This window comes from Molothrus ater, chromosome 10, assembly GCF_012460135.2.
Source record: "Molothrus ater isolate BHLD 08-10-18 breed brown headed cowbird chromosome 10, BPBGC_Mater_1.1, whole genome shotgun sequence".
NCBI classification, from domain to species: Eukaryota; Metazoa; Chordata; class Aves; order Passeriformes; family Icteridae; genus Molothrus; species Molothrus ater.
Window position 1 is genome coordinate 15,419,043 of NC_050487.2, and position 15,152 is coordinate 15,434,194.

Below are 15,152 nucleotides of genomic sequence, written 5' to 3' on the forward strand. Positions count from 1 at the left end.
TACACAGTGACAATCACACAAGTCTGAGGAAAGCCACACACCTTGGCTGAGGAATTGCAATCTCCTGCAATTCAAGTGAAAAATCAGTGTTGGGAAAGAAAGGCATCTGCAGAACAGCTGAGGCAGATATGAGCTGATATGAAACCATGAGTAATAAACTCTCATCAGCAAAAGCTCAGTGTAGCTGTCTTGCTCACTGTCATCACAATGCTCTGGACCCTGTATACTGACCCTTGTATATATTCATCACTGAGGAGGAGTGAACAGCTGCCTCTTGTGCAGAACATAAGAGAAGCAGGAAAAAAACTGACCAAGAAAAATAGGACGTGAGATTCAGAGAAATCCTTCTGGGAAAAATCAGGAGTAAGGGGCTTGGAAAGAAAGCTTAAGAAGAAATGTATATCTGTTAAAAGGGCCCAAATTTTCAACATTATTTCTGCTTTGTATCTGTGAGGATGCATGTTCACAACCAACCCCTCCTGATACCTGCCTTTACTCTCTACCTATACTGCCAACAGTCCTTTCTGATGAGGTTCACATCACTGGCGGCGTCTGTTCAGAATCAGCCCCAATCACTCACAGCCCACTCTGAATGCTACAGAAAACCTCCCAGAAATGGCTTAGTTTCTACTGCAGGGTGTTATTTACTTGAGCTGTTCTGTTGAAGCACTCCTCTTCCTTCTTCTTTATAAGAACTCACACAGGGACATCTTCCTACATGTTAAGCAAAATCTCTGTTGCTTAGAAACAATGTCTCACAAAAGAAAGTACTGAAAAATGTTATGGCTGGTAACCAGCAGGGATAAGGTGTTGATTCCCCTAGAGCTAACCATAAAGTCACTCTTGTACCAGGAACAGGTTCAATGTGTAATTGTTTTAGGGAGGCAGGAAATACAAGAACAGAAAAGGCTACTCTGTGATTTACTCGGTCTCCTAGTTGTTGCTTGAGAACCTCAGATGACAATACTATGTTAGCTTCTGATCTATACTCCCAGCTGTTGCTAAATCAACAGAGTTGCTCCAAAGTCAATACTGCCATAGTGACATCACTCTGATCCAATATACACACTGCAAAATGAAAACCTGTACATTACAACTCAAGAGCCTTCATAGGATAGACCAAACTCACTGCTAAAATGTTATTCTATACAAATTCCGTGTATGCGCTTCATATATGAGGTGTCGTATCTGATGCGGCTTTTTTGGATGTCTGCTTGTTTCCATTCCTGGTTTCTCATCTAATTCCAGCAACAGCTGGAATTACTGTACAGAGATAGCCTGACTCCAGCTGCAACACAGCTCCTTCCATAAATTAGTTTGTTTTAAAGCCTTCTAAAACCAAATGGGGCATAACATGGCCGCCAAATGTCTGATGAACCATCCCAGACTGAAGACCAAAGGAAACTGGTTGAACAATCCTGAACACTGGGAAACAACATTTATCCTCCTCCTCATTTCCCACATTCTTTGTATCTGGTTCCCCATAAAACATGCAGATGCTTCAGTTAAAGGAAAGCTGAGGATGTCAGTAGTCATGCCTGATCTCACTGGCCCTTCCTCATGCTTGGCAACAAAATAAAACAGGGACTTAAGCCACAGTGAGGCACTGCATATTTCTGCTCTAAGCACACACTCAGCACATGGGAGAGTGGGCCACATTTATCCTAAATCCCACCAAAGCCCCTAGATCCAGACAAGGTCACAGCTCTGCACTGCTCCTCAAGGAATGTATATACCTCACCCTCCAAATGTTGACTTATGCATAAAACTGTATGACTTGATTAAATAGCTCATTCTCCACCTCTGGGGGAACCTTTTTTATCTGCCTGGAACAGGTCCTTGCTTTCCGTCTGTCACTGAGGGAGGAGAAAGCCATGGGGCTGCTACCCATATGAGCCTGGCTGAGTTACTTTCTCCCTCTGTGAGTTTGGGGAAATGACCATAACAGCAGAATATTGCCATAAGCTTTCAGAGGCTCTGTGAAGAATTTAGTTGAGATTCGCAAGAGAGCTCTCACAATATAAAACACCACATAAATGCTAAAAGTTAACTGTTGTTAATAGCCACAGATTTAAGAGAGATCTTTCTTTCATTTACATACAAAGGTACAGAAATATCCTTCATTTCAAATAACCACTGTGCCTGCTGTGAGAGGCTCTGCAAATGATTTTCACTGCCTTTCACACAGAAAATAGGAACACTACTTTGCATTTATAGACTTTAAAACTAATTTGCAGACAATCAAGTCTTGAAACCCCCACTGTGATACAGGAGGTAAACATTATACCTGTTTCAGAGAGGAAACTAAGAAGGAAAAAGGTTAAACCCCCAAGTCTAAAGCCAGAAATGAGACATTTGAGAAATCAGGCATGCTGGAAGGGCTATCTAGATGCACAAGTGCTCACCTGTTGTTCTTACTGAACAGTTAACTCTTCTGCTCTCAAGGTTCTAAACATCAGGGTGCACATGCCATATGGGGAGAGTGACCACCACTTTTATCTGTATTGCCACCATATTTAATCTTCTGCAGATACTTCTGTTGACCACAGAGTGTGCCTGGAATTGCATGAGGCCATTTATTCCATTTTCTAACATGTGTGGCAGCAGAAAATTGCTGACAACTAAAAGTTAACCAAACATTTATTTTTAGAACCCAAATCCAACGTTATAGTGTCTGGACCCATAACTACCCATTTCTCCAACATTAAGCTGAGCTACCACATGAGAAAATTGCAAGAATGATAGTATTTCCAGGGCATATTGAATCACTGTCCAACATCTAAATTAGGAAATAAAATAATTTCTCAGCAACTGGCAGCACAGTGGGAGGCAAAGCTTGCAGGAACTCGTCTTGTGTTCAAAAATCCAGGTTTTTACTTTAAAACAGGTTCCTCATCACTAAACACAGGGTTCTTTAATTTCCCAGCGACAGAGAAAACAATTAGGTTCCATGGTATTGAATTTTTGGCATTATCTAGTATTTAGAACAATTACTAAGCATCACTAGCAGAATTATAATGGTGATAACCAGGGAGTAGCAAGAGCAGCACCATGGAGACTTAGGAACATGTATCATATTTTAATCTGATCCATCCTAGACAAGTGCTGTGGTCCTGACTGGAGGCTCTTCCTGACCAGTCCTTGGAGAAAGATGACTACGAACCTCAACCCTGCCTACAGCAGGAATTCCCAGCCCAAGTGAGACCACCTTAGCTTGCTTCCTCAATGGCCCACAGGAATGCTAATGTGAAAGAGTAAAAAAGTCTCTGTAAGAGTGGGGTTTTTTTGCCTTTTTTCATTTGCATACAATTATTTTTCCCCCTTGGACGTGCAGGCTCCACATAATGAATTTAAGCTTCTGACAAAAGGCTTTCCTAGATCAGAGGAAGTACAGCTCAGACGTAATTTGCCAATGCTTGGGATTTGCACACTGAAAGCCACAGATCTCCTGTCCAGTATAGCTCTTTCCTCGAGAGGAGAAGCTGCCTATGCTGCCTCAGTTAATAATTAACTCCTAAATGGAAGCAGAAGGGTTGATGAGGGTGATGAAGGTTTATGACTGCATGTCTGTATCCTTTCTAAAAGGAGAAACAGATGTTTTCAACCACCACAAATTTCCATTCCACAGATCTCTTGCTCTGGCTGTTACCTTGGGGTAGTGACTTCCAAATGCTGTATTAAGAAACAAAAAAATTAATTGTTTTGCTGGAAGGTTCAAGAGAGAGTCTGGGGCAGAGTCAGAGATTGAACACATTCTCTCACACAGCAGCTTAGAAGGCAGAAGACAGCATTGGAAAATCCTGTCCTAATACTGCTTTTTTGCTGGTAATCAGGGTCTCCACGATTGCCAGTTCAATTGGAGAAGAGCCCTGGAAATTCTTCTGCTTTGTCAGCGACATGGTCTCAAGCAAATCCTTGTCTCATCTGTCAAAGTACAATCTGGATGCTTTCACTAGCATTAATTTAAATTTCTAAACAAACACCAGACCCTACCAACTTGTGTAATGATGAAGAAGTTAATTTTATCTGAGATGTTTGGGTTTCCTTCCCTCTTTTGTCTCCCACTTTAAATTAATGCCATCTTGATTTAAAAAAAAAAGGCCAGGGGGCATTTTTGAGTGCTGCCTGCAGATATGCATTTGTATGCTTTTTCCATCTTTTAACTAACAAATAGGAGGAGGAAAAAAAAGTTAATTTTGCTAGCAGCCTGCTGTGATATAAATAAAAATAATAGGTACATTCACAGATTTTGAACTTTTTTACAGCGCGGCTGCAAAAAGCAATTTTAATTTATAACCACGGATTCTTGCAAAACATATAACGAAGACATAATAAAATGGAATGTTTATCCTGTGGCTCCCATTAGACCTCCGTTCGATGGTTGTAACTAATGACTTGTTTTTCCACTTTTGTATTGGAAGCCTTATTATTGGGCTGCACAGAGCATACCTTATTTGATTTCCCTAGCAAGGTCTGCACCTCTTGCTGAAGCCTGCAATTAGATGTTCATGAAGTAATATTAAAAAGCTGCATAATCACATCTGTAGCCAAAAATTAAAAAAAAAAAAAAGAAAAAAGCCAGTAACAAGCCAGCTCTGTTTGTATAATATTATACTGAGTACAATAGACTAATGTTCACTCCAGTGCATGTGTCCTTTTGACTAACCACTTCTATCTGACAACCTTTTTTTGGCAACAGAACACATTGTACTTTTTGGATAATTGACTGTGGAATATAATGTTGTTTATTCAAAAGCAGGTCACACAGAACTGAGCTTCCAGTTGTCTTTATCCCTCTACCTTTCTTATCTTCATGCTGTTTAAATTTCTGCTGAATTTCTTTTAATTACATATATGGTTTTAAATGCTGTTCTGCATTTATTCAGTAGAAGGTGACCTGATGGTGAAATGCTACAGAAAGGTGGGGGGGAAGCTGAATTCAGATTTGAAAACTATATTTGGCCATATTTATCGGTGAGCAATGTCATGAAGAAACAAACACAAGGATGTACAATCCCAACACCCTCTGGTACCTACAAGGCCATGCTTGCCTGCAGTACAACTGCATTACTTCTCTGTACTGAAAAATCTACTAGAGAGACTCATCCACCACTTGCTCAGTGATCTGGAAATTCTACAGCAGCAAAAGGCCTAATTTTAAGCCTAAGCCTTAGAGGACAAGAACCCTGAGGGAAAGTGATGTAGAAACACGTAAAAGTTGTGAAAAATCTAGATGATGGGAAATGCAGTTGGGAAAACGGGTTCAGGAGAGAGTCTTAACTGAAGTATTCAAATGAGGTCATGCAAGAATTGATATGTTTCTAAAGCATGTTTTTGGGATGCAGTCTGTGGAAAGAGAGGTTACAAGTAAGTATTGCATAATAGGAGGGGGGAAGGATTTTGATACAGAAAGGAGCAGAAAAGCAGCCTTCTAACACAAGCTGGACAAGGAGATGCAGGGCAACTTTCTGATGCCGATCATCAGATCAGGAAAACACAACTGCCACCTGAATCTTTGAGTCTCTGAGATAAACACAAAACAGAGATTTACAAGAATACAAGTGTTGCAGGATACTTCCTCACAGAGATTTCTTCTGTTGGCTGAGTTGGACTGCAAAATAAAACCTTCCAGGCTTCCTGATGACAGCCTAGAAGGAATCCACCAGTGACATATACACAGCAGGAGCTTCCCTGTACACTTAGGCTATTTTTCTCCATGGAAAAGGCATGAGTTTTCACTTTAAGTTCTACTGCAGCAACAACAGAAAGAAAGTGATTCATTTAATGAACAACCAGTTCTCAGAAACCTGGAGGAAAATCCTGAAAAAAAGATTCTTCAGGTGTTGGTAAATTAGAGTCTAACTAGACAATAATAGGATGAAAATTATGATAGCTATTCTGTATATTATAGCTCAGGTGTGGTTCCATTTTATTGATGACTATACTAATCCTAATAAGTCAGGTTAAGTTACAGCCGACTCATCTGAGGAAATTTTGTTTGTTTGTTTGTTTAGAAAAATATTTAATTGGGAGGACAAGTGATACTGACAGTAAGAGTAATTCATTTGTCTGTGCTAAACCACACTGTGGAAAATCCTTGCTAATGCTACATTGATCAGCTAACACACAGCAGCTTCACCCTTCTAATTTGTTTTGTGTAGCTGACTTTAGATGGCCCGTTTCAATCCGGACTATTTTGAGGAGCCATGTGAAACTAAGTCACTGCCCTATTAGTGTGGATAAAGAGACACATGAATATTACTCTGCCACAAGCAAGACGTAGTTCATCTGATATTTCTTCCAGCAGAGAGAATACATTGCGTCTGGAACAAAGAAGAAAATGTGACTGGAAAGTTTAGAGCCCTAAATTAATTCCCTGGACAAAAAGTTGAGGCATCATACTCATAATACCATGTTATGTAACTTGCTGTGGAGCCAGGCAGCTACTAAGTGAAATAGTATAAGTTATAAAAACAAAATATTGTTGTGAAAACAATTTTACAGCTTTATAATTCACTATTATTTTCATTTAAGAACAAAACTGTCAGTGTAATTGCAGATTCTGTTTGCCTTGCAGGAGTTCTTTCAGCCTGTGATAGGAAACCTCTTTTTTTTTAAACTTTTTTTTCCCCCAAAGGCTGCTATTAAATTTACTATATCATGTTTCTTTATAGTTATTCAGAGGTAAATCTTAACAGGAAGCCCATTATGTGGAGGCCAAAGTTAGTTTAACACCAGAACATTTATGATCACTAAATGTAACCATATATTAGCAACTGCTTCATACCATTATTCTTGGATGAAACAAATATTATATCAGCCGACATTATAGACTACTTTGTAATCTTTACAACTGAATATCTATTTTTGGTGGTATCTTCATGGCTGGCACTGCTCACTGTGCGCCATGACAGTTGTCTAACTTGCCTGCTCATTCAAGTACTAGGCTCAAGAGCCTATCTATGCACAACCATCCCCATCCAGGGAAAAATTATTCATCTTTTAAACTGTACACAGCCCCCTGCACAAAGTGGTGCTTCAGTAACAAACCATTACTATTTTATCTGTATGTGTGCCATTAAAAACTGGATTAAGACTGCAAATATGCCTCACAGACGTCAGTGGGAAAAACACCCAAATATAGGAAGATCCACTCCAAATGGCATGGCCAAAATAGGACATAATCCAAAGCATCATCTATGCTGTCACTGTTGTGAGCAGAGTGATTTCTCTTAACACTGGCATTATCACCAGGTCATAGGCCCAAAGAGTTTCACACCCACAGGGCATCCAGTGACCCTTTCACCTCAAACAGAAGAGCCACCAAATGACACCAAGATGTTCCATATCTCCTTGTTCTGCCCTACTCTCCTAATCAATCGGTGCTTAACCTTGGACAAACCTTCTCTACACATTCAGGTTCTGGCTTCCTTGCAATAAACTTGACAATGACACAGAGGTTATCTGACAGAAGAACATCTTCCTCACACGTTCTGGTGCTTTGGTTTTGAAAGAATTACGATGTGGTTGGACTCGAGTGCATTTTTAAATGGAATGAACCAGCTCCTCCAGTAATCAGCAGCACCATCACACTCAATAGCCAGAGTCTACCTGCAAATTAAGTAGCACTCACTTTTATGGGTGCTGCTTTCTGTACTGAAAGCTGTAAAGCAGTAGCAAGGCCAACTGTCCTTGTCACATCATGCCACAGAGCAGGCTGCCCCTTAGAGACCTGAGCTCAGGCAGCCCCAGGGCTCAGGCAAGCCCCACTGCTGGAAACCAGCCAGCCCCCCTGTCTGATGCTAAGTATACACTCACTGCATCGTATAACCTCAGACACAAAATTCTTATATTAGCCTGTAACACAGACTGGCAGGATCTCTCAAGGTAGATGCTTGGTTATCAAGAGTTAACTACCACAGAAGCAGAGCCCTTGATTAACTTCAAGGTTGCCCCATGCCTTATCATGTGTGGAGGCATTGTCCTCAGCTTATTTTAAGAAGGAGCAAGAAAGAACATCCAGGTATTATGCCAAAAGCCTCTTTCTCAATTATTCCTCTTATATTTCTAACCCATTGTGGCTGACTAAAGGCTAAAGCTACAAAAGCTGCATCCTGAAGCTGTAAATTTAAGTTGGTTTTTCAGTATATGCTGACCTGACTTACTCCTGTAACTGCAGGCTCCCTGTTATCTTTAACTTCAAGGTAATTGTTTGGCAACTCTTTGTTTCACTATTTCAGGAAAACAATTCAAATATATGATACCTAAGAGAAAAAACTGATTAATTGCTCTGTCATCAGCTGGTTCCTGCTAGTATATAGAGTGCTTAAATAATAAAAATATTATACAAAGAACAAAGAGTAAAGTTCTCAAATGAACATGTTAAACACATTTTGAGCCAAGAACTGGGCTCTTTCAAAAGTCTAGGATATAAACCAGACTGTGTCATATTCCTGCAGTCAGGATAAGGACACCATTCTGAAAATACGTCTTTGCATCTCTTGCCAGCACTTATTCACCTGAGAAAACCCACAACAATTTTCATGCAGAGATTTATAATAACTTGAAGAGGAAAACATTATTCTCAATGCCACAGTACCACAAGTCCTGAGCTTCTCATCTTATTGTTAGACACAACTGCCTTCTTTCCGCTCCTCCTCATTTTAACAGAAGCAACAGTATTTAATTTAATCCACCCAGAAGCAATGACAGAGTCAGCAGCTGATATACAGCTAGTGCTGGTTAGAACTCTGAATTACTGTTTTGTGAAGAATGTCAACATTTTGACATTTGTTGCTATTCTCAGGGTAGAAAGGAACTGCATATTCATCTGGAAATTTTGAAATGTCACACTGAACTTGCAGATTCAACTCTGAATTTCAGAATTTCACATTCTATTTCATTTTACATTGGCTTTCAGGTTTTTTTAATTCATTAAATGCCGAAGTAGAATATTTTAAATCACCCTTTTTAATTTTACTTTGGTTTGCTTTATTTGAACACATTAAAACTATGGGAAGCCACTGTCCTGCACTGACAGAAAACAAAACTTCAATCATTATTTTTTCACTGTCTCCAAATTCCATCCATTGAAAATTTTTGATACGTGACTTTTGTGAAGACACTTAGGTGAAAGCATAAAATTTTGGGTGAGAAGACACTTTGGGGGGAGGCAAGCAATGCAAAGCAAGCTGCCTGCCTTTCTCCACAAGTCAAAAGCAACACTAGGAAGGAATATATCCCTGTGACAGCAGGAGGGAATCTGGCAGACTGCTTTTATTCATCTGCAGAGAAGAAAAAGTTTCTAGTCGCTAAATTAACAGCAAACAGCAAGAGAATTAGTCTCAGTTCAAACACAAGTGCCAGAGGTATCTCCTTTATGTGAGAGATGGCAGACTGTAAAAATTATTAAATCAGTGCAAGAGAAGTGCATCAGTCATAGCGAAGGGCACTGGTGAGCAGATGTTTCTGAGACAAAGATGAAACTTCCAAGCGAATGTCTCCATCACAGGTATTAAATCAGTGGAAAAACTGACAAAAGTTGTGTAAAATGAGAAAACAGCGAGCCATCACAGTCCCTTTTGGGCACTGCAAGCTGCAAGAGACCATGTCAGGGCTGGCTGCAGCAGGCAGCAAAGAAATCACCTCCAGCAGTGCGGAAACCACGCAGTGGCTGAGGTCCGCTAGTCATGAGCAGCCACCACCACCTAAGCCACAAGCATGAGCTGCCTCATTAAACCCTCCTGGTTTGCAGCTGTCTCCCCATTTTTCATGGTGCTCCCCTGGAAAGGTGTGCAAAACTGAAGGGTTGTCTGAAGAGGAGGCCATGCTCCACGTGCACTGATGCCTGTACAGGTGTGAATGGAGATACTGCAACTTGTGGCTGAGCAGGTTAAGGAACTTGGGTGCTTGTGCCATGTCAGGGAGAACAGACACAGCTACCAAAGGGACACTGCTCCCTTTCTCCTCCCTCTCTCCTTTGCAGCAAATCTGCAACAAAGAAACGCGGATCTGGACGCTGTACTAAATCAGAGCTACAAGACACTTCTGTCCTCACCAAAGTGTTAAATTGCTGTCAAGAGATAAATGTTTTTGTTAAGATTTCCACCATTTTGGACCAGAGCCACAAAGCTGTCTCAAATGGCTTCAGTGGTACCTAGTCTAGATGTTGAAAACATGAAAGGTCCCTTTAGGAAGGAATGTGCTTCCCAAAGCCTATTCAGGAGAATAGTTGGGATCTAGAAAGAACAGATATCCCAGAGCCACCCCTCAAATACACCAGGAGATACATGAGGACCCTAAAAGGTCCACAGATCTAGCTGGGACATATGATGGTGTCTCAAAATGCTCAAACATGACAAAAACCAGCGAAAAGACCTAAAACTATTTGGAGATATGGGAACTAACAAGGGTTTTCGGTGTCTTAACCAGTCCAGCACAGAAACATTTGGTCACAGATGAGCTGGTCAGGTGGTGGGAGTTTACCAGTCCTGCTTTGGCCACAGGGCAAAGCCCTGGGAATATTCTACATCAGAAACTGGTTTTGTCATATGTCTACTATGGACATGTTTGTGCCAGAAATGAGCATACCTAATGAGCCACCCCAACCTGGTGCCCTCTGCCCTTTGGGAGAGGAGAAGTTAAAGAGAGAGGCTTCAGATTTTGACTTGGTCTGAGCAGGCACAGCAAGAGCATGAGAGGAGCCAAATGGTCTCATGAGAACTCTGCTGCTGTTGCTACCTAAGTCCCCACCACCCACCAGCCAGAAGAGAAAGCTCCTGAGGTTTTTTTGGCTGTTGAAGCACATGAAGGTTTAAATGAGGACATGCACTCCACCAGATCATTTCCTAACTAGGACTTGGGCACTCATGCTGGACAGGGTGCTGCATTAAAGACTAAAATGCCCAGAGGCTTCACATGCATGACTCTCACCCCATAAGTGGCCCAAGGACAGAATGCAATGTGGAATTGTGTGAGAGTAAAACTCATTGTTTTCAGCAGGCTTTAAGAACCAGTACAGATTATTTGCTGTTCCCATACCAATCCAGATTTATTTTGGATCAGCAGCGACTTCAACATGATTAGTACACAGCAAAAAAAAAACAGAGCCACAGTGTCATGAACCTCTTCCTAGCCAGAATGCCAAATATAAACCTTTTTTTTTTTACCCTTTAAAAACATGAAACAAATTTAATGAAAAATTTTGCCCTCACAGTGATGGATCATGGTATATGTTGGAATTAAGGACCGTGAACTTTTAATCCGAGATGGATTTGCTACAACATCCTTAATAATTTGCACACAAACTATGTTCAAGATTAGGCATGCAGTTTTCTGAATACATTTAGAAATTGTTTGATATTTTAAAACCATTCCCTTGCAAAAAGAAAAATTCCTAAAGGTCACCTTACATTTTATGTGAGATGTATTAATGCTTCTTACCCTTTCTGTTTCTTTAACTGAAAGGCCTCAAATCAACCTTGAAGTGGCAAAACACAAACAAATGCAGAATCATGTGTGTGTGCTGGAAAAGATGTTAAAATTTACATGATAGCCAAATAAAATGACAGTGACAATTCTTCCTAACAGATACCTGGCTCTAACACAGCCTTTTTTCCCCCATTTAAATAAAATAATTCCCAAAGTCGATTTTATGAATGAGTTATTCTGCAAAGAAAGAGAACAGCATGTAGTAAGGCTGGACAACAGTGCTTTAAAGGCAAAGCCTGCCACCAATATGTTACAGAGGATTTGTAAGCTCAAAAGTGAAAAAGGTAAGAAAACAGCTATTTAGCAGGTTGGAAGACAAAGAAAGTTTCTGCAGGGATTTATCATCAGGCAGATGATAGTCTGTTCTGCAGAAGAATTGAAATTATTTTTTATACAGATACTTATGAAGTATTTCTGCCTGTGTATTTGCAAATGCCACGTGCACACACACCAACATGTATATACAAATATATATAGGCATACATGAAACCCCCAACTTGAGCTAAATTAAATTGTCCCTCCAGCTTTGTAATGCAAATGAGACTAACAGGCTTGGGCTGTTTGTGGTTTGAGATGATTTGCGTTTCCATAGAGATGCTGACTGAACTACAGTTTTAAATTTTTTTATATATATAAACCTACTCGTACCTATAAAAGTCTAAATATGGATCTGCTATACCTCAGCATTTCCTCAGTGACTCCACTGGAACCACAACCATTTACACCAGTTAAAGCTATGTGCAAATTTTCTGTCTTTCACTACTTTTCAATCTAAGCTCTATACCAAGTACCTGCAGAGCTGAGAGTTTATTGCTTCTCTCCCTGCTTCAAAGGTTCTTGTCAAGGAAAGGGAAGAAAAGAGAAAAAGCAGTTTCTTAGCTGCTTGTAGATAATATTTCAAGGACTTCTGTAATTTCTTGCCCTCTCTAAACTGCCTTGAGAAACATTTTTGCCTTTTAAAGTTCCCACTGTCAGGAAACCTGGAATTTAGGGAAGACCGTCTGTGTGCTGTTAGAGAAGGAAATGACAAAGGGACAGGCTTTCTGTTATGTATCAGAAGCTTTTTCCCCTTTCCCTGTGAGCACCCTCAAACTCAAGAACACGGATGTGCTCAGACGTGCCAAGGTGGGCCTGGGGAGCAACTGCATCACTGCTTCCCTACCTCACCATTTGTGGAACCTCAGCTCATCTTACACAATGAGCGCCCCACAAAGCTAAAGCACCTCCTAGAGCCACATTAGAGATGGCCACCAGCAGAAGGGACAAAAGCCAGGCAGGATCAGCTTGGGCAGAGAAACCAGGCAGACCCACTTTAACTTTCTACTTCAAACTGACTTCACTTTATGAGGTCCAGGCACTTGTTGAAGTGGATGGCGGCCACCCGGTGTACCAACATCGGAGAGGAAAACCAGAGCCGAGCTCTGTGGGGACTCATTTCCATGTGGTTTCAGTGATAAGTGATCTTTGAACAGCGACACACCAGAGGACAACCTCCGCAATCACTCTGAACCACAATCAAAACCAGCCTCTCATGTACCTCCCATCTGCCTGAGGACAGGGAGGATTAATTGTTGAACCAGGTATGTCCACAAGTACATGAAGCAGCTCACACCCATCCTCTCACTTCATCTTGGGAGTGCCCAGAAGAAAAGCTTCCAGTTGAGCGATGCCTTACAGAGGCATGGCCAGGGAGCTCTTTGGGCAACATCATGTCACAGGGACAAAGCCTCCCTCTCTCCCGTGGGCTGACACCATGCTTCCGTATGCTTCCGTATTACTACTTGAAGCTGACAGTTTTTCTAAGCCCCTGCAGAGGCTCTTTTCAAAGCAGATGAGAGCTCCCTATTCCAGCTTTTAAGAAGTCATATGTAGGGAGATCAGCCCCACACTTCTGATAGCACCACCTTAACCCCCACCACCTTTCAGGGAGTCTCCCAGGCCACATTCAGCCATGTGGCTCTCCCAGGAATGTCAGTGACCACTGGCATCTCTTACCTTCTGCTGCAGGGCGGGCGGCTGCGGGGCCAGCACTGGGTCAGTGATGTAGGTCTTCTTCGTGCCTGGTGGCTGGTAGAGTGCAGGGGGAGCCTGGCCCATGGCATTACTCGCAGGATACGCCGGCTCGGCCTTCCAGGAGCTCTGCAGCACGTAGGGCGCCTCAGAGCCGTTCCTGCCGCCGTAGCCCCCGTAGTAGGTTTCCTGGTAGCGGCCCTGTGGGGGCGCGTACCCATAGGCGGGCTCGGCAGGCCGGCCGGGCGGAGGGCCATAGCCATAGCCGGGCCCCTGGGGCTGCGGCGCTCCGTACTGAGGGGCAGCGGGCTGGCGGGACGGCGCGGCGGCGTAGGCCTGGCCGGGCCCCAGGCTGCCGTAGTGGCCAGGCTGCGGGCTGGGCGGCTGGTAGTGTGGGCTGGGCTGCGCCGTCCTCACCTGCACGTTGAAGGCCGGGCGGCTCGGCGTGGAGGCCGTGGCGTAGGAGGCTGGCACCGGCTGCGGCTTCAGGGTGCCAACGGGAGTGACTGGGATGGGCGCTGGCTGCCCTGGGCCCTTGGCAGTGGACTTCTTGGTGGCAGTGAGGGGAGGCTGGTTGGGGATGATCATCCGCTTGTGGCCAGTGACAGGAGTGGACACGGATGGGGTGGTGGCAGCGGAGCTGCTTGAGGTCCCAGAGCCCTGGAGAGCAAGGAGAGAGACACAGGGTCAGCAGGAGGGGCCAGCTGGGCACTGGGTCAAGCAATGAGGGTGGAAATGGGGGTTTACAGAAATATCTGTGCAGCAACTCAAACTGCTTAGGAAAGCAATAATAACCTAGGGCCACACGTTGCAGAATGGTTATAGCAACCTTCCCCTGCTCTGACAGAACAGAGACAGCACCGCAGCAGCAGAGCAGAAGTGCCATGCATGGCATTTCATCTCTCCTTGGAGGCTTCTCCTCCGCCTCCAAGCAAACAAACAAATTAAAAAATTATACACACAAAAAAAAAGGGAGACTCGCCAGAGGATAATTAGGGAAACCCTCATGCATTCCTGTGAAAATGAGTCTGTTTTGAAAAAGTGAGAAAATGAGTTTATACTCTCTATGGAGACATGAAATTCCTTGGGTCCCTAGAGCACTTGTAAGGTTCTGCCCCAATACGGGAGGTCCTTTAATTGTGCAGGAGGCAGCAGATTGCAATAGCCTACAAGCAGGTCCCAGGCTGTAAGAATGAACTCCGATCAAAGCAAGTTACTGAGGTGTCCCTACCCTGGCTGTACTGGTTGAACACCTGGAGTGACCCCAGAAAAGTTAAATGCTACACATGCTTCATTAAAGGGCAGAAAGTGGGTCAGGATTTCCAAGAGCTTCAGAAGTCAGCTCCTACCATGGCAGCCATGTAACCTTGCACCAGTGCCCCAGGCACAGCAATGCTGGGGCAGCCAGGGAAGAGGATTACAGCAAATGCTGCCGCTTCCTGCAATTTGGCCACAGAATGAAGCTTTGTTGCAGTGACGCTGTCTAACAGGCATCATACATCCTTCAGTCTAGTGTACTTGTTTGTCTGGCTTACCTCACATTTAAATGTTCAAAAACGCCAATGTAAAAAGACATCTTGGTTAAAGAGCTAACAACGTGAGCGTTTCTGAAGAACACTGACCAACAGTCTTTATGTCTTTTCACTACATCA

The 15,152-nt window shown here is 42.8% G+C and overlaps 1 protein-coding gene across 1 annotated transcript in view; it reads right to left on the reverse strand.

Annotated features, from left to right (window-relative positions):
• The window catches only part of LPP (LIM domain containing preferred translocation partner in lipoma), a 319,560-nt gene that overhangs the window by 102,043 nt on the left and 202,365 nt on the right, over positions 1-15,152 (reverse strand). The window contains exon 8 of the mRNA XM_036388370.2: positions 13,486-14,160. Coding sequence (XP_036244263.1) covers positions 13,486-14,160 — 675 coding nt within the window. The remainder of the gene's footprint in view (positions 1-13,485; positions 14,161-15,152) is intronic.